Source organism: Syngnathus typhle, linkage group LG19, assembly GCF_033458585.1.
Source record: "Syngnathus typhle isolate RoL2023-S1 ecotype Sweden linkage group LG19, RoL_Styp_1.0, whole genome shotgun sequence".
In the NCBI taxonomy this organism is placed as follows: domain Eukaryota; kingdom Metazoa; phylum Chordata; class Actinopteri; order Syngnathiformes; family Syngnathidae; genus Syngnathus; species Syngnathus typhle.
The window spans coordinates 8,439,603-8,458,551 of NC_083756.1; the positions used below are offsets into that span (position 1 = coordinate 8,439,603).

General features: G+C 42.7%; 2 protein-coding genes across 4 annotated transcripts in view; both read right to left on the reverse strand.

Moving 5' to 3' along the window:
* Positions 1–11,577, reverse strand: part of ctnnd2a (catenin (cadherin-associated protein), delta 2a) — a 115,301-nt gene extending 103,724 nt beyond the window's left edge. Inside the window, exons 1-2 of the mRNA XM_061265843.1 lie at positions 10,018–11,577; positions 9,311–9,928 (exon numbers count right to left, since the gene is read on the reverse strand). The gene's annotated coding sequence lies outside the window, so the exon portion shown is untranslated. The remainder of the gene's footprint in view (positions 1–9,310; positions 9,929–10,017) is intronic.
* A 3,063-nt stretch (positions 11,578–14,640) lies between these two features.
* zc2hc1a (zinc finger, C2HC-type containing 1A) lies at positions 14,641–18,934 on the reverse strand. 3 transcript variants are annotated; one of them, XM_061265845.1, is made up of 10 exons: positions 18,711–18,928; positions 17,791–17,864; positions 17,560–17,676; positions 17,090–17,113; positions 16,662–16,803; positions 16,351–16,490; positions 16,155–16,257; positions 15,982–16,051; positions 15,788–15,898; positions 14,641–15,605 (listed from the first exon to the last, which is right to left on the reverse strand). In XM_061265845.1, the coding sequence occupies exons 1-10, from the start codon at positions 18,727–18,729 to the stop codon at positions 15,476–15,478; spliced, it is 930 nt and encodes a 309-aa protein (XP_061121829.1). In that variant the 5' UTR covers positions 18,730–18,928; the 3' UTR covers positions 14,641–15,475. The 3 variants fall into 3 exon arrangements, with proteins under 3 accessions (XP_061121829.1, XP_061121830.1, XP_061121828.1); XM_061265846.1 differs by lacking the exon at positions 17,090–17,113 and having other exon boundaries at positions 18,711–18,934; XM_061265844.1 differs by lacking the exon at positions 18,711–18,928 and having other exon boundaries at positions 17,090–17,676; positions 17,791–17,823.
* Between the last annotated feature and the right edge of the window lie 15 nt (positions 18,935–18,949).

Genomic DNA, 18,949 nt, shown 5'->3' on the forward strand with positions numbered 1-18,949 from the left:
TACGGAAAGAACCTTCTCTTTCTAATTCTGATCATTTGTTGACACGGGTAGCTTTCTGTTTCCGAGGGACATCTGTCCACATCAATACTTTCTCACCCGACTGATATTGCCGTCTTTCCACAGAGGTCAAAAAATGAACTCTTTATTCATTGTTCTGCCTCTGATTGACAGTCAGAATATTTTCATGATAAAATTGGTACCTTGTCGTATAACCCTAACCACTTTTCTGACATTGATTTCATTTCCATTTGGCAATATGGTCATTTGTAAAAACGTGAGCTTTGGAGCAAAGGATCATGGTTCAAAACCCAAAAATGCTTGTCTGATTCTTGACTACAATCCTATTGCCCTTGGGCAAGACATCAAATATGGATCAATGTTGCAGCAAAATGCTAAAGCTGGGTAAGGATAACTTCTTCATCTGCTTACAATGGATATTTTCCATCTCTTATCACCATTGTTTTTTGACAAAAAAGGTTCATCCTTTGCTGCCGTCTGAAATGAGGTCAACTCATTCGCTTTATCTTTATTGAAGTCATGAAAAGGATCAGCGGAAATTAAAACTAAGAATGTGACGCCGCGTATTATTAATGATCCGACATGCTAATTCAAATCATCATTGTTTGATGAAGCCATCTACAGTAGAGTATATTCAAACTTCTTCTCTCCATTAAGTTGACATGAAAAATCCACAACAGATTCACACTACGTTACGTTTCAATTACAAATCGACAGTGTAGTCTCATTTGTGAGTGACACAGATCTCATTGATGCTCTTAGACTGGCTTGGATTGTAATTGGCTAGAATAGACTGACACAAAACAGATTATTAGTAGCTTGCCTTCTTGTCCAATTTGTGCTCAGCTTGGTAATAACATCCAACCAGTAGACTATGGCAGCACAGTGCACTAAAGAGGCCTTATTAACCTTGTGTTTGTAGGCTAACACTGGCACCCTGGCATTTCATAACAACACTATTGATTGGGCATAGAGCAACAGAACCGCCTCAGAGAATCAAGCATGACGAGGATCACGGGTCACGCTTCTGTCGTCCGCTCACATATGACGGGTTGACGCTATTAAATTAGCATTTCAAATGTCCCCTTGGAGAGGTCACTGTGCTGTAAAGATAGATCAGCCGCTTCCCCTGGAGGCCAAAGTTAACGAGATCTCACCACACCTTTGTTCCAAGAAATGTATAGAATTGTTTTGATAGTGGGCAACTTTAGGAGGTGGTAGCTCCACTCATTGATCACAATCAATACCGTAATTTTCGGACTATAAGTCGCACCGGAGTATAAGTCGCACCAGCCATAAAAAAACATTTATATGTATATAAGTCGCTCCTGAGTATAAGTCGCCCCCCCACCCAAACTATGAAAAAAAACGTGACTTATAGTCCGAAAATGACGGTACTTCCCGGTATATTATACTGTTGAGCCAGTGATCTTTGTGTTGTCATGGCAACTAGAGTGACCTGGCAGGTAGTTGCCATGGATTCTCAACTACTACTACTACTAGTGGGCCTTGGTGGGAACCTTCTGACCTTCAATTTAGCCTGGAGCGTGTCGAACAAAGACAAGACAGCAAAGGTGGGAGGATGTTTTCCTTTATCGTTCCAACCTTCACACTGGGATATCGTCATTAGGTGGTCATGCGTGTTACAGAGTTGGAAGGCCAGCAGGTGTTCTGTGGCCGGCCTCTTGTAGTCTTTGTCAGTGACGCAACCTGACTGCAGGTACTGATTGCACCTTGTATTGCTTGACTTCCATACAGCCCCGATTGGGCTCAGTTCCCACTCCGGGATGATTTGGATGCGAGTGTGAATGGTTTTCTTTCTTCGTGTGCCCTGTGGCTGACTGGCAACCAATTCAGAGTGTAGCCTCGGCTGGGATAGGGTCCAGCTGCGAGCAATGCTGAACAGAATGCAAAATTGTAAACAAATGGGCTATACCTAGCAGAAATACAAAAACGAATGTCCAAATGGAATTCTTCAAGGTATTTAAAAACTAGAGAGAAGCAGTGTTCTTTCGCTTTAAGACTTTATCATCAGGTAATACTTTGAAAGGCACAAAACCTGCTGGTTCTCACGCTGGGCTGTGCCTCCACGAAATCAAAGCAAGACTCATGATATTAGCGATTGACGATTCTTCAACCGCTAAATGCACCGACTTGCTATGATAAATGGATAAAGACAAGATGCGTATTGAAATGTCTGGTCACGATCATAAACACACAAGGTCGACGGGCTCATTGGTCTTTCTTTAGTCCTAATTGACTTTGTGTTCCCTGGTAAATTAGTTTCTCTCTTGGACATTGATATCAAAAAATGATGAGATCCCAAAAAATATATCACTTAAGTCCAAAACCAATAAAGTCCAATATCATCTGAAATAATCACATCAGTGAATATGCACGCATTCCATTCCCTGGCTGCGACATGGACATGTGTGCAATTCGAAAGTAAATAAGCTCAACTGTTTGTGTCGTCTTGTCTCCGCACGGCCCAGTGAGACGGAGGAAGACAGATATTGTGCATGTCTGTTCAAAAGGATTTGTTTGGTTTCTTATTCCCTATGAGAATGCCTGTCTGCCACTCGAAAGCTTGCGCATTGCGAGCCTAATTGGCCTGAACAACAGTGTGCTGCGGTTAAGCTTGCTTCTCGTCCAAGGCTGTGGTATTTTGGTTAGAATTTTTTTGGGAGGGGGTGCTTTCATACAATGGTCTTTCGATGACAGCAGAATCGAGTTAATTAGCAAAGCCAAATCATGCACATTCAATCCTGGCCAAGGCAACAATAAATGACTGCACAAATTAAATGCCAGATGGCATTGGAAAAGTCACCATCACTTTTCCAAATTGTGTCAAGCTTTTTGTTTGTGTGAAGCAGCCAAACCGCCAACTCGTTTCTGATCCTCACTGCGGACTTCAAAATATTGTTCAAGGCACACATCTTTATACTTGGTGTGTATCTGAAACCCACAACTCACCACAGATTGTATCTCCGACCAACTAGACTCCATTTATAATGAATGAGTGTGACAAGAGAGGGCGGAGAAAAAAAGATCATGCTTTAAAATATGATACAATACAGTGAAACGTTACTCACGGCATTTCTCATAAGCGAGAGACAAAAGAGGCGAGGCATTAACACAATTGTAATTCATGAGCCGCCAAACATGTACGTCGAATGATATGCAACGGCGATTGTTGTCATGAATTATACATCCGCGCAAGACACAGATGAGTGAAATCAACGTTCACTTTTCATCCTACAACCCTCAGCCATGCACGAGACGGAAGGAAAACGTCAAACACAATTTAGTAGACGGCGTGATGCCACCTGAGTGACAACGGCGTTTTGCTTGCACACACAAAAAAATGTTGCCAGTTTCTCAACGATTATTCTCATGACGGGGAAGTTGTCAGCAGGAATTCCACAGCTGCTGATTATCACATGTATGGGGAAAACAGCACTGGCAATTAGCATCCTTCCATCCATCCAAGCTTATTTTGTAAACAAACTTTTTTTTTTACCAATAAAAGTATAATTGCCTGCTTTAAGGGGTGGATAAAATCACCACCTGTTATATTTGTGATGACAGTCAGATAACTGAAGAAGGTAACTTAAGGAAAATCATTTCCTCAGACTCTTCAATGAATTCAGTCCTGTGGAAAATGTACGCAAAAGTAAGTGTCGAGAAGGGCACAATTAATAAATATATCCATATAATTTTCCACTGAATTGCTCATATTCCCTATCATTCACTGCATCCCCATATACGAGGCACCTACGCTTTCCTTCTATCGCATCTGTCATATATAATTCAGCAAATGTTAACAGCATAGAAACCTATTTGGTAGCTTAGCAACCACATGCTTATGCCCGACCGCTGTGGAAGGCACGAAAAAAAAATGCAGTGTGAAAAAGCCTTAAATTGGCTGTAGGTGTCAAAAAAATATATAAACCTAACCCGTGCTCCTCTTGTGGTAGTTTTGACACTTTTGGTAGCTGAATAAATTTAATCGATGAATAATCGTTATTATTAACCATGCTTTCTATATCAGTGTTGATAAGAAAGCGGCAATGAGAATCAACAATTGTGCTGCTGGTTTGCCTTGCAGAAATACGAATGTTGCACGTTGTGCATCCAACGCTCCACTTTGATGCTAAATGAAGTCGGGCGCACCTGCTAGCTGAGCTAATTATTAATACAGCTCATCAAGTATGGAGAGTGAGCCCCAGATGTGACGCCGTGGCCTCTCTTGTATCTGCACGTTTTTCCATATACTGTACTTTACATTTCACATCCTTTTGGCGTGTGAGAATTCTTCCTTTCTTCATCACCAGCTCTCCATTTTCCACCTCCCTGTCTTTCACTTTCCACTCCATCTCCCCATCATTTTCACCACTTACCCCTTCCTGTGAATTCCCCCTTGTGTCACCTGCATCCTTAACCCAGTGTACCTTCACGCTGTTTTGTCACTTCACATTTTCCTCACCGCTCTCCTCTTTTTATCACTATCATTTCTTGACTTCTTTCTTTGTCTCCCTGGCTGATAGGGAAGACAATAGAGTGGAGGAGGAGGTGGAGGAGGGAGGGATGATGATGGAGGGAGCCCCATCTGTGGCTAGCTCATTAGAAGAAGGAGCAGAAAGCACACTAGAAAGCATCCACACACACTTTGCTGCCTTGCTGGAACCATTCCAACGCTGACGCATGGCTATCTCCAAATCTGGCTGTCATTAATCACACCGTGTACAACACATAACAACAATGTGAATGGCGCGACGCTTTGGAAACCTCCTGCACTGTCAAGCGACTCTGGCAAATTCGATGGAAACTTAAACGACGCCCTAAGCCCTCAGACATTTGCTTTCCTTTACAAATGACAAAAAGAGTACGTTGCATTTGGAATGGAGAGATTAAAAGCTGAAGGGCACTCAGATGGTGCAGAATCCACATAAGCTTACTTTTTGACCGGCACGTGAAATTCGTGACACATGATTGAAGGGATTTAAAACAGTCTTATCCATCTTGAACACTTCTTCCCTTTCACCTGAGATTTTATTCACAAATCCTGTTTGGCACATTATCTGCAGAGTTTCTAACGTCAAGGCCGAATCTTTTTCAACACCTCTTTCTCATGATAAGAATGACACATGTTCTACCTCGGAAAAGTTTGACAACCCTTTTTTGGTTTTAACCGGGAGGTCGGCAGATGGTGAAGGGATACTTCAGGGTGCAAGTGAAAGTCGTATCTCCAGTCAGCCAATACATGAGCTTCATAAGAAGTGGGGTAGTATTAGGGCCACCTGTTCATTTTTACAAAATGAAAAATGCTCATACCAAAAGGATTACGTTTCCACATTGGTAAAATAAAAGATTTGAAAGAGCTCTCCGGTGAGTGCGGGCTTGCTGCACTGCAAAGTAAAATTACTATAATAAAACATTTTTGCCACAACTATGAAGGAGTAGAAGGGCACCAAATGGCAAAGAAGAAATAAAAGCAGAAGAATAAAATGAAACTTCCTTTTAAGGTCCTTTAAATATATCTTGAATTCTGAACCAAACCATTTTTAAAAAAAAAACATCTTGCACTGTAGTGTTAAGAAATAATAATTAAAGATAAAACAAGGAAACTAAGCATTAGAATGTTAAGACCCCCACCCTTTTACAGATGACTCCACAAGGGGGCGCAAATTCCCTATGCATAATCCAATGATTGACACGTCTTAGCAGTTATACTATTACACAACAATTTCAGGGTTGTTTTTTTTTTTTAAGGGGGGCACTTACATAATGAACATGCTAGAAACCACCAATGCATTTGTGGTGTAACAACCTGTGACCATTGAGCATGCACAAATGATTCAGTGCAAGCACTTTGATACGATAAGTAGCTTCATAATAGGCAAGGGATATTTTTAAAGTGATAAATGTACTTCTCTCATTTTCTCCCTTTTATCAACACAGCCCTATTGACTCTTAGAGGTCAAAAGCTCAGTGATAAGCCGGCCATCCACTGAAGGATTTCTCTTGCCACTCAAGGCCATCCCTGCCACTCCAAACTGAAGGCCTTGAACCTTCATCTTGTAGTCCACAACTAATCATAGCATCAAGCTTAGAGGACAACTCATCTACGAGCATATTTCACTTGTCAAAGTGGATGTTGAACGTGCTAAATTTACAACCTGACGTCAATGCGAGGATCTGCACTCTATGACCATTAAACTATGTTAGTCATTGAAAAGTATTTTCATTATAATGCAGCCAGACGCTGTCGTCAGCACTTATGAAGAAAACGGTAATGATTACACATTTGTTTTTCGAATGGACACAATTAAGAGCAAGATAGATCATTGCTTAAATATGTCCTCGTGGGACGGCCACGCTAGATGCTATAATGTACCGTGAGGGGAAAGAAGAGTGATGCTACAGGTTTAATGGCGCGTAACGTGTATTTAATCGTGTAACACTTCAACCCTTATGGGGAACATTGTAAAAGTGTCCATTAGCGACTGTGCATTGTGTTTTTTTTTTTTTGAAATGTCATTAAAAGAGCTCATCGTAGAAAAAGCATGAATGATTGATGAGCGTATGGGGCCTGTCAACACCTCCCACGAGTCCATCAAAACGCAATCAAAGCAGCGGGCAAGTTCACAGATCGTGTCACTCGGCTGCGGTCCACCCATGACATATGCTTAGATGAAAGAGAAAGCATCAAATCTTAAATGTCCCACTTTGCCTTTTTTCATTTTTTTTCTTTCGTCAATCATTCCAGAAATGATGGAAATATGCTGCAGTATTTTTGACTGACTGTTTTGCTATTGGAGGGAATGCTGATGACAGTTAAGCGTTCACATTCTGCCCCTCAATTGTGGTCCATAATGTGTCACTTGAAATGTAAAATACTTTGTATTTGGACCTGCTGAAAATTTCCTCTAATTGGTTCTGGCCCTGACATGGCACTCGCCTACACCGGCGGCGCTAGAAGGGGTTCTGAGGGGGCACTGCCCTCGCCCCCTCCCGCGAATTATGGTAATTTCCACCCATCCCCTGCAGGAAAAATGTAATCAATCTGTGTTTTCTGAAGAATTTGGTGGGGGGGGTAAATAAAATAGGTACAGACTACATCTAATTTCTTTAAGTGCTTAATAAAAAAAAAATAAAAAAAAAATTAAAAAAAACATCCTGGCCTTGCAAACTTTAAAGAGGAGGTCAAAAGAGTCTCACTCACTGACACTTAGTGTGTCGTCTTACTATTCCGATAATTCCCGGGGAAAAGAAAATCAAAGCAGACAGGAAGTAAAGGTCATTTTGGTGTCCGCCGCGTCTCGACTAGTTTATGACAAAGTGGCGAGACGTGAAACAACCCCAAGTATATGGCTCCAGGTGGACTAACTATTGATGCAAACGCCTCTTCGGTCATCAGCATCCCTCTTTCGAGGCCAGCTCATCATGGCAGCACTTTGGACTGTCGTCAGCACTCCATCCTCGTGGACGTCAGCCAGCAGCCGCGCCGACCGATCAATAGGCACCGGCGGCTAGCTTTGCCCCCCCCCCCCCCCCCCCCCCCGTCTCAACTACAACGCTATAAAGACTGCTGTGTTGTGCCGCCGCTGCATAATGATTAAGCATCCCACGCTGCTGTGTGAATTAGCCTAATCTGTGTCCGCAACCAAAGGACGGGGACTTCACATGCCCGCTAGAGACAGGAAAGGAAGGCGCATGAGAGGGGGTTTGTGACAAAGAGAAATATGGCACTGATGATGGTAATAAGTTGTGAAACGCTTTCTCACTTTATTAAAGCGGAACCTCAAATGCCACCATTTGTAATTGCATGCCTCCATTTTCTATACAGCTCATTAGAGATGCAGCCAAGTTGGAGACAGCTTTGGAACATTCATGGGCAAAAACAACTTCAGATTTTGAGGTCAGCAAATCTCACAAGACCTCAGCTCAGCCAGCGGCAAATGACCTCGGCTTATGTTCTGCTTTTTGCCTCGTTGTTTTCAAAACAGCAAATAGGTGATTTTTTATATATATATATATATATATATATATATAAATAATAATAAATAAATAATAAATAACAGATGGCTTGCAAAAAATCTTCAGAATTATCTCAATAAAAACAAAAGGCCCTTGATGAAAACTAACAAAATAACTATAACTAAACATTTCCATTAACTAAATGAAATTTAAAAAATTGTCAATTAATTTCAGAGACAAGCTGATTTCATTTTAAATCTGTTTATTATTTATTTTACAGGAAGATCAAAAAGTCTGTAGCTGATTATTTTCTATTTCCTTTACACCCTGCAAGGAAAATTGGTTTGAAATACAGTGTAAACAAATTGAAAATCCTCAGCCTCCGAGAATGGACTGAGTTGACCTTAACGGTTCCACTGTGTAGCTTTTATACCCTTGACTATTAACTTCTACTGTCTGGGACCGTACGTAGTAATGTCGGACTCCAGTAATTTGCCCCCTGAGATACATTCATGTAAATTGGACCTTGAGGGACACCAAAGTGCCCCTCAACATGACACACGATTCGTGTTTTACTTTGGACATCCACACTGCATTTAAGTTCAAGTCAGAGGAAAAACATTGGCAATCTCCAAAGCAAAGCTTTTTTCTTTTTTCTTTTAACACTTACAGTATGTTCTCAGAGTTCAATGCCATACGGTGAGACCTTGGCGTATATAATCGAACCTTTTCCCCCTGCTCGCTGCATGATGATGCTGTCCATCATGTACCTGTCAAAGTGCTGACATGCAGGAGGCTGTGCATGTAGCCACATCATGTCTAATAACACCCACCCACCCCCCTCCTCCTCCTCCTCCTCTCCTCTGCTCATCCTCCTCTCCCTCCAGCTCATCAGCAGGATCTATTGCACGCCCTTGACAAACTGCCAGCGCAATCCCTCTCCTGCAAAATGTCTATTTATCATCCCAAGTAAGGCGAAAGGGGTGATGAGAAACACGGACATTTCCCCGAATCATCTGCGGAACTCATTGAGAGCAAGCAGTGTATTAAAAGCACAACTTCACTTAGTTCCTTTTCTCTCACGCAAGAGTACCTTCAAATACAAATCAATGATGCCATCGGATCACTATTGAGGCAGTATGCATGTTGTCTGATGGAATTTTGAGGGCAACAAAAGATTTGGAATAAGCTCCTCCATACATGGCCAAGTGTGTCCAACAAACATTTTGCACGTCCCATTGTGATGGGCGACAACATGCCATTTAAATCCTCCATGTTTAAAAGCATCAAATAAAATCACGCCAAGACTTACCTAAATGAGCTCGTGGCCACCGTCCCAGCCACCGGCGTCTCCTCAATTCACCGTCCGCCCCTAGTGCGCCTTTCCTCGGGGTCCAATTCGCAGCGTGCTCGCCTCAGTTTAGGATAGAAGAGCGCGTCCGGTCGGCTCGTCCTGGTTCCGGGGATGTGGAGGATGCAGCGTGCATTTGCAGTTTGCAAAAGGACTCAGGCATCCGCGTGGGGCAGGTGGAGGAAGACGAATGATGGGAAGATGAAGAAAGAGCAGGTAGCTCGAGGGCTTAGGAGCAGAGGGAGGGAGGGAGGTAGAGAGGTGTGCAGGCGCTGGAGAAGCACTGCGGTGACAGGAAGAACGCCGGCCGGAAAGGAGGCAGACAGCCGCTCTCTGTCTCGCTCGGCCACTCACTAAGCGGCTCGCTCGCTCCTGCACGCGTCAGTTGCGCCCTTTCAATCGGGTGCTGTGCTGGCTTGGTGTGCTGGTGTGGTGTGGCGCGCCCTCTGCAGCGGCAACGTCAATACAACAGGCAGGCAGGCAGCAGGCAGGTGTTCCCTCCTCTTCCGTGCATTGTTCCAAACTGTGCGTGGGAGGCGTCCTCCCTTGCAAACTCGCACTATCTATCCTATTGTGCATCTGCAATCGGGAGTGAGCATTTCGGTGCAATCAGCTACTTCACGTTGGAGGCAATCATCATCATCGTGACATTGTTATTTGTGCATTACCTTCTGGTGCACGAGGGAGGGCTCGCTCGACCTCTGCTTAAAGCCCACCGGTGGTAGGCTGGATTTGAAACCTGCGCGTGCAGTCCAATTTCAGGCAAATGAGGTGAAATTGGATCATTTCCGCATGTGCCAGATGTGCTTAACAAAGTGCAGTACCCCTCCCTTCCATTCCATGGATGCATAATGCCGTTTTTATCAAATGATTATCCAAAGTTAGCTCGTTTCGTCCTCCTCGGCATGTTTTTATTCATAAACTGCTGATCAGATCTTTAATCCTCGATGTCTGAGCAAACTTTCATTACCTTGCTTGTTACCTTGCATGTTAGCAGAAAGGTCGCTAGAGGGCGCTCTCGGTCTGAAATTCAACCTGAGCCCAATGCCGTAGCTATTCAAAAAGCCTCCAAAATAATTAGAGATAATGCTGCTATCATTTCAACAACGTGTAGAGATTTCATATTTGCTATTGTGAAATAAAAGAAGGCAATAATTACAAATCAATACTTGGTAACATATATCAATTACATCAGAAGAAACGATTTAGTAGGTCATCCCATAAAAGTTATACTGCATGTAAAACACTATGCCCGTGTCATTCCATGAAGGCGCTGTCTCCGTGGGTGGTTGCAAGCATTCTTGTTCAGCTGTCAGATTCCACGCCCTGCTCAGCTAGTACCACGCCAAATTCGGGGCAAAAGTGTGAAACTCGAAAATAAGTACGAGTATTTTTATTTTGATTTTTGTGTGTGTGTGTTAATTTTCAAACTCAACACTTTTATTTTCGGTTTCAAGTTTTATTTTTTTCAAGTACGAGTTTTGTTTTTTCAAGTACCCCTTTGACCTCCTCCATAGGAACACACAATTTGACGTTTTTCCACACAAAAAAAGACACTGGCGAGAAACACAAATCTTTAAATAGCCACATTTAAAAAGTGTTGCAATGCCACTTATGGGAAATAAACTCGGAATTGTAGCTTTCACTTACACATATGAAGCAAGAAACTATTACGGGATATGTTTTAAAAGTCCCACCCTCATGTCTGTGTGTGACTTTGCCAACTATGTTTAAGTTTATGCAATAACTTGAAATTGCACGAGTGCATTCATAAATGAACTCCTTCCATTGACATTTTACAGCGAGGCATAGATATCAGAGTTCATTATATTGAAATTGAAAAGTCATATTAAAAACTGATGTCATGCATGCAATGCAAATTAAAAGAATGCAATTTACCATTGACGTAATCAACCATCGTGCATTCCTGTTGGAACATATCTCCACATATTTGGAAAGTGAATCATACCACAATCCCCAAAAAGAACCTACCTGTGTGTGACGCACGAAAAGTGTTACTGTGGTAACGACTAGATTTGGGCGGACGTCTTTAATGACCTGAGAGGTGTGGCAAAAACATTTGTTATGCTCACCACAATAATCATATTGTACATGCGGGCCTATTCAGACTTATTGTGACATCCAAATATATGACTTAGCTCCTCAAGATTTGGGGGTGAATCTAGCTTGACAAATAGGGTCAGAAGATTCACAATTAAAGGCCGTGATTTCTTCTGTGGGTGATGTTTTTCATCTGAAGACGCCACACATGCACACACTGAGTGCATTCCAAATATAAGTGGTGATCATTTTCTCTTGATGATTAAAAATCGTTCTGTGAATGGGCTATTATTGTCAAAGAAGGTGCGCAAAGTCCCACCTCCGTCTGAAAGAGTCGGTAGTTGCACAGATTGAAATATGAGAGCAAAGTGGAAGCGACAGTGGCCACGGAAGTAAAAATCACAAAGCCACAGCAGGACGCGATCGCATTCAAACATACGCACGAGCCGACCCGACCCGACCCGACCCGAGCTGAGCTGTCCTTGCGCGGTGCGGTGTGGCGCGGTGCAGACACCTTTGGAGGCGGTACACTGACATGCGTGAACCGCATCTTCTCCGGACCATCTAAGCAGCATTAACAACTCCAAAATAATGAATGGCGATTATGAATGAAGAATGACCAATGGTAAGTCGTGCAACTCACGGAGAGTCGCACAACATCGAGAAGCCAGACGAGCCGAGCTGCTCCGGTGCGACCGTCTGATCCTCTCCAACCGTCCCAATGCCTCTTCTTCTTTTTTTTTTTTTTTAGCACTTCCCATTTGCCAGTCAGAAGGAAAGCGAAATTAAATGTGCTTTTTCGGGGAATAGGTGGAGTATTTACAGTACGTGTGCCGTTTGAAAGTTTCGTTTTGGATCATAGTTTACCATCCTATTTGCAGTATGCATGCATGCTAGCCTACTTTAGAGTCATAAGGTCGGCGGTCATAAATGCTTGACGGGAATATTTACAAGTGTCTTGCAATGCACGTTTCCTTGTTGGCTGCTCACACCGAAATATTAGGAACACGGCAAACTACACACACACATTGTGTGGCCGGGACAATCAAAACTGCATTCGTATATTGTAAAAAGATCAATCATAAGCCTGAGTTTTAAATTGTAAAATGTTAATTAGGTCAAACGTAAAGGGATGTTGACTGGCTTGTTGTATCTCCCGTAAGCATCTTCTGTGCATCGCTCCCCTGCTTCTCCCGCTTCTACCTCTGGCCTCGAGCTGCAGCAGCCAAAAGCCTCTCGCAGAACTCCGAGAGGATTACACGGGAATCGTGCACACAGATCTCAACAACGCAGTGAGTCAGAACCGTGTATGCGGAATGTATTGAATTGAATTCAAAGTAATTGTTCAATTAATATAACTGCTTTTTCTGTTTTCATATTAAGAAAGAAAGGATCGTTACCCTGCAGGGAAACACGTCATGCATTGAGAATACACAAAGAGTGCCAAATTGTACACAAAGAAACAACATGGTGAGTCACTTTCCATCCACATTAGTCATAGTTTAATTAGAACCTTGAACTCAACCAAAAGGGTGACAAACCATCACTTAGAATGCATTGTAACAATTTCGATAAGTCTAAATTTATATTTGTGAAGCTACTTTTGTGCCTTTGTTTTTTTCCAGGATTTTGTCAGCATCTTACACAATTTAACGTGCCACATGTGGAATATGAAATTTAACCACACACGCCGACTGGTCACATCTGTCCTAAGCTCGCTAGAGTGCACTTGTTCTTTGAAACTGGTAAGTTAAGATGCATTTCTACTTCTGCAATTTATTTGACTTTTTTTTTTTTCCGCCAAAACATCCAAATATTGTAGATTCATTTAGCATGAGCAATGTGATTTATCAAACTTGAGATTAATTACGAGTCTGAAAGTTTTGCGATGAAGCTCTACGTCTGTTTTCTAGAGTGAAGAACGCCAAGTGAGGAGAAGGACAGCAATGAGCAAAAATCAAAAGCAGCAGAGAAAACTCAACAGGGAGGCCCAAAAAGTTTGCAAAGTTGCCGGGATCTTATCTAGCATGACAACATGCTATGAGATGTTGAATTCACGTTTAGGGAACACCTGATAGCTGCTCCCCGCTTGGGTTACTTTTACAACGACCCATTCTTCCGTAGTCCTTGATTGGGTTACAAAAGAGGAAGCTCCTACTTGGTTTAAGTGACATTTTCTCTTTCCGCGTGCTTCTTCTTGGCTGGTGTACAGCAACTGACTCATTCGATACGCTTGCGAGCTACACAGCGGACATCCAAAGGCCGAGCATGACTGAATTTTCAACGCAAGCTAAGCTACTAGTTCATCCAGAATATACTGTACTGTACAGGGGGGGGGGGGGGGCATCTTAATGACAGAAGGGAAACTATTATTTAAGCTCTTTTGCAGGGTTTGCTGCTCAAGCAAGAAAAAAATCTGTTGCGCAATTTTACTTTCACTTTGAATCAGTTGGATTGTGTTTCCCAATCTTTATTGAGCCAAGACACTCATTTACAAAAGTCCCGTGGGACACGTAGACATATTTGTAAATCATAAATCATTTTCTGACAAGTTATGGGAAATCGGAGAGTGCATCGCGGCATCCCTGAGGTCATACGAGCGGTGCCACGCCGGCCACCCTTACTGGATGCATTTGACTGATGTTTTAAAAGCTCATTTTGCCACAGTTGGCTGAGTTCACCGAGAAGTTCTCATGTTTGATGTAACTTGGGATGTTCAAGCGGCACAAATGTTGGACGTACTAAACTTGCCGTTTGTTGATTTGAACCCACGTACGTGTGTGATGTATATAAGCCATTGATATTGGAAATATATTTATAAGAAAAATGGATTCTTTTGTCGCTGTCTTTCATGGATACACTCCAAGTTTTCTGCAGAAACATTTGTTTAATCATGGAGGCTCTACATGGCTTTAGGTGCACACTTTTGTCGTCATTTTCCCCAATTTAATTTTATGAACATGAAGTATGCACATCCTTAACAGTCAAAGTCGTACTATGCAGTGGTCCATGTGCTTTTGGCTAACAGTAATGCAAACAGCAGAGTATGTTACGCCAGAGCTTACGCAAGAGGTCGGGTTCAAGCAGCCGGAAATATCCAAAGATTAGCCCAGGCTTGAAGGTGCCAACGTTATCGCCACTTTGATAGCAACCAATATTGATTGATGACCTTTGTAGTGCTTTTCAAATACTAATGCACTGAACATGTTCAAATGATAAATTAGCAAGAATTCAATTGGAAGTCATGTTTTTTTCCATGACAGTAAGTCCAACTATTTATTTGGAGTGCGCTCTTGCACAGTGACACACATTTCTGATAAATACCTCAATTGAAACACAGTGATTTGATTGAATAGTCAATTCTGTTGAGAGTTGAATATTTGTTGTAATCAATGAAAGGGGGGGGGGAAACACAAGGTACATGTGCAAATAAAACAGAATTGACTTTTGGTACAATATTAACAAACTCCAAAGTCACCCAGTAAAAAGGAGTTGAAATATGGACGGAAGAAATTAAATTAACTAGCTGGGAAAAAAAAAAGGAACATTATAGACAATGCTACCGTTTGTGAAATATCAGCATTAAAAGTCAAAAGGGGCTTGGAAGAAAAGAAAGAAAAAAAAAACACCTAACACGCACATTTTCCTAAGTCGGTAAATGAGATTGCACTTATTGATGGGACTAAATTCTCCTATGATGAAATTGAGAAGCAGTTACAGTTATGCTTGAGCGAGGACTGAGCGACAAGGGGAAATGATTGTGTCTCACCACTGATTCAACCCGCGCTTAACACTTTTCCCACCTCATCCCTTTTTGTGACTTAACTAAACATATGCCACTGTTCAGAACAATTGGAAAGCTGTGGTTTAATTTTCAGAACAGGGATGTAAAGGTTTTTACCCGAGCCTAAAAGAAACCCAATGCGGCCAGCCCAGCCTCACCCCACACTAGTGGCCCCCAGGTAAATTGACTTTGAGACCCCTGATCTACATGGAAAACCTAAATTGTAAACCCGCGCAAAAAAAATAGCGTTGACTCATTACCATGAGTGGGAAAGCCATCTTTCAAATACACAGCCTTCTGATGCCACACTCACAGCAGAATTTTGCAGCTTCTATGGGGTACCTGGTCCCACACGAGTGACAAAACTTGCTCTTTACGTCACCATTGCCCACACTGCCATCGACATCATCCCTGAGAAATCAAACACAAGGGCAGATATTGATGATTCATGATATGAGCAGTTCAAAAAAAGGCAGGGATGGTTGGTAAGGAGCGCTTCATGCAATACACCGACCGACCACAAGAGGCCAGGGTTGTGTCGCATGAGCTTTTCTTCCCATGTAGCTTTACTCTCTTTCTGATAAATGTCTCACCTCGTTATGCAAGTGTCCTCTAATTTCTTCCTATTGAGTGGTCCTCTTACAGGCGTAGTGTTTCTCACAGAACCGTATCCAGAACTCACGACTCGGTTCTTTATCCCCACACTGACGTAAACGTGGAAGGGAGAAATGGAAGAGGACAAACGAATGACCCTGTATTCCAACGCAGCCGTCGGTGCGCTACTCACCCGGAAGAAGGGCTCGGGCTCGGGCTCGGCCTCATTGAAGCTGCAGGGGAGGTCTTACTGGAAGGCACTCCTAGAATAGGAACACCGTGTGACCTGATGTTGTGCTGCTCTTGCTCATGACATGATGTTATCTAACCGGAGGTTTCAAATGATTTCAAATCCATCATTTTTACCAGTCGGCTGGGAAAGGCCTGATCGTGCAGGCAGACGGGAGGAAGCCGAAGGGATGCTTGATGATGCGGAGTTGACCTTCTTGACAAGAGGAGGCGGCTTGTACTGAGGACAAAGGAAGGTGGAATGGAAATTGGAGAGAGGAACCACACTGAGCCCTGCAAAATCGACCTTAGTGCATACGTGGAGAACTACTACCTGTGTGCGAGCAGGAGCTTTCTTGGGTTCGCTTTTGTTTCTGTTACTCATCCTGGAAGCCTGATCCTGACAGAACTTAATGTGCCCTTGAGCCGAATTTTCGTTGAACCTCCGTTGACAATAAGGACACTTGACTAGGTCTTAAAAAGGAATTGAGAGGAAAATACGCGGGTCACTTTCATGACAATCCAAATGTTGTGGCGGCCATTACGTTAAAATGTCAACGTAGCTAGTATACAAAAAGTTAGTCTTTCCAATTTAGCAATTTGTGACAAGAATCAGAGATGAATTTTCAATTTCAAGTGACTTACCCGGGTCAAACGTCGGAGCAGGAGGCGGGGGCAAAGGTCCGCCTTCCTTCATGGCCTTCGCGCTGGCTTTGGATGCCTTGAGGACTGCGAGGAAGTCTTCATGTTTCTTGCGCCAGTTGGACGGCTTCTTTGGGGGCTCCGCCTGGTATGAGGCAACAGTCATAACATCATTCTGCCGTGTCGATGGGGACACATGTTGAATTCTGATTTGATGAACACAAAAGTATTTTTTTGTCCTCAAGCATTTCCAAATCCAGTGTTTGCATGGGAGCTAATCAGACACAATTCATGCACTGAGAAGATAGCAAGTCTAAAGCTGTTTATAGATAGAGGCTGCAGGTCTTTGACACTGTTAGGAAGTAGGCTACAGCTCAAAGAGTGATTCTTGTTATCTAAAACCAAATGAAAACAAAATAAAAAGAACTTACTTTTTGAGCAGATGAACTTTGTGACTGAAATATAAAGTAGTTGCATTTGTTGCAAATGTGTACATCAAACAAAGGAATGACTTCAAGGTTAAATGGACATTTTACATTCACTTCCATTGATGGCACTGTGTAAAAAAGATTGCACTGTTGGGACAGGGATGTTTCTGGCGGAGTGCTTCCTCGAGATGTGCACACTTTCACCGCTTGGTGGCAGTAGTGTGACAGGTGGAGTTGATGTAGATGCGCGACTGATACTGAAGGCGTGCAGAATTGTTCCATCAGTACTACCACATAGGACTTCTTAACCAGATGTATGACAAAAGAAAAGGCTATTTGGACAAATATGTGCATATATATCAATATAAGGCCCACTATTCGATATCAAATTGCAAGGACATCACAAGCAGCATCTCGTTCAAGGATGCTTTGCCAGAGAGGACTGAAGCTAACCCCTTATTGTGTAGTCTTACCTTTGGTTTTAGGGGTTTGAGAGTTGGGATATCTGTACCAGCCGCTCTTTGCCTGCTGGAGTCAAAGACCTTCCTTCGTTTGGATGCTGACTTTTGGCAGATTTTGGCATGCTTCTCCTAGAGAAACAGAGAAGCCGTTTCCCAGTAACCACACCGAATATCACATAAGGGCAACTCTGAATAAGTTCTCCATTTGTTCTTCAGGAATGTTAGCAGCAGTGTTGATTTTACCAGGACTTTGGGGAGGAACATTCTTTTACAGGTGTTACACTGGGAGAGATCGCCAACAGGAAGGGCCTCCCCATCTGAAAAGTCAATGATGGCATCAGTACTGTACATCAAACATGTTTGATTGTTTCATTAGTTTTTCACTTTTTATTTTTGGTTTGATCTCTGAGGGCTTGTTTTTATAGGTTCAAAATAAAAACAAAACTTTCATTCATTGGAGAGCTGCTATCAACAAAAACACCCAGGCACACCCAGACTCTTATAGACACTCTTTGAGTCAGCATTAAAGCTTAAAAGGTCTTTTTGCTCCATCATCTTTAATGACAGCCTAAGTGGCCGCACACTCAAGAGCACAAGACATTCTTTGTCGGGCTGGCTGCACAAAAAAGCAACAAAAACAGGGCCTGCTCTTCCATCTTAATATGACCTCCTTAGAGCCACTGTGAGTGAAATGAAGGCCTTCCAGCATCATGTGATCACAATGCATAGTGCTCCTGCATGACAAATGACGATCGATTATTCCCCTAAACGCTTTTCCATTTCGTACATACAATGAGAGCATCGGATCAAAAAAAGCTCACCGAAGTTCCTGAACCTTGCACGTCCATTTCTAATGCAAGGTTAAAATTGGGTGGATTTGCACCATTGACACACACACTTGCACATCTCAACAATGTTGACGTCGGAGATCAAATGTGCGTCTGCAAAGAACCTTGCTTGTGCAGTATTCGTATGGAAATCGGAATCGTCGCAGTCGATGCAAGTGACGGACAAACACGTCCATCGCATAGCAGCTAGCGTATTCACACACAAACGCTCCCTAGCCTGACAGAAGCAAGCCAAACAATAGAAGGTCGCTCCCCCAAAATTGCAAACTGGATTTTAACACACAAAAGTAGAATAAACATCGTGATTGATCTTACCGCCGAATTCCTCCATCATTATCGTTTCTTTACTTCTTGCAGATACAGTTCAGATGCCCTTACAAACAAGAGACTGGTAGTCGCCGGACAATGGAAAATCGTTACCGCTAAACACTTCCGGTTTTGTTAATAGACGCCGGGAGCTCATCTCTTTTCTTTATTTAATCCTCATCTGCTCCTCTTTCTACATGTCAACTTCTCTCAAGCAGACGTCCCATTGAGGATACTGGAATAAGGAC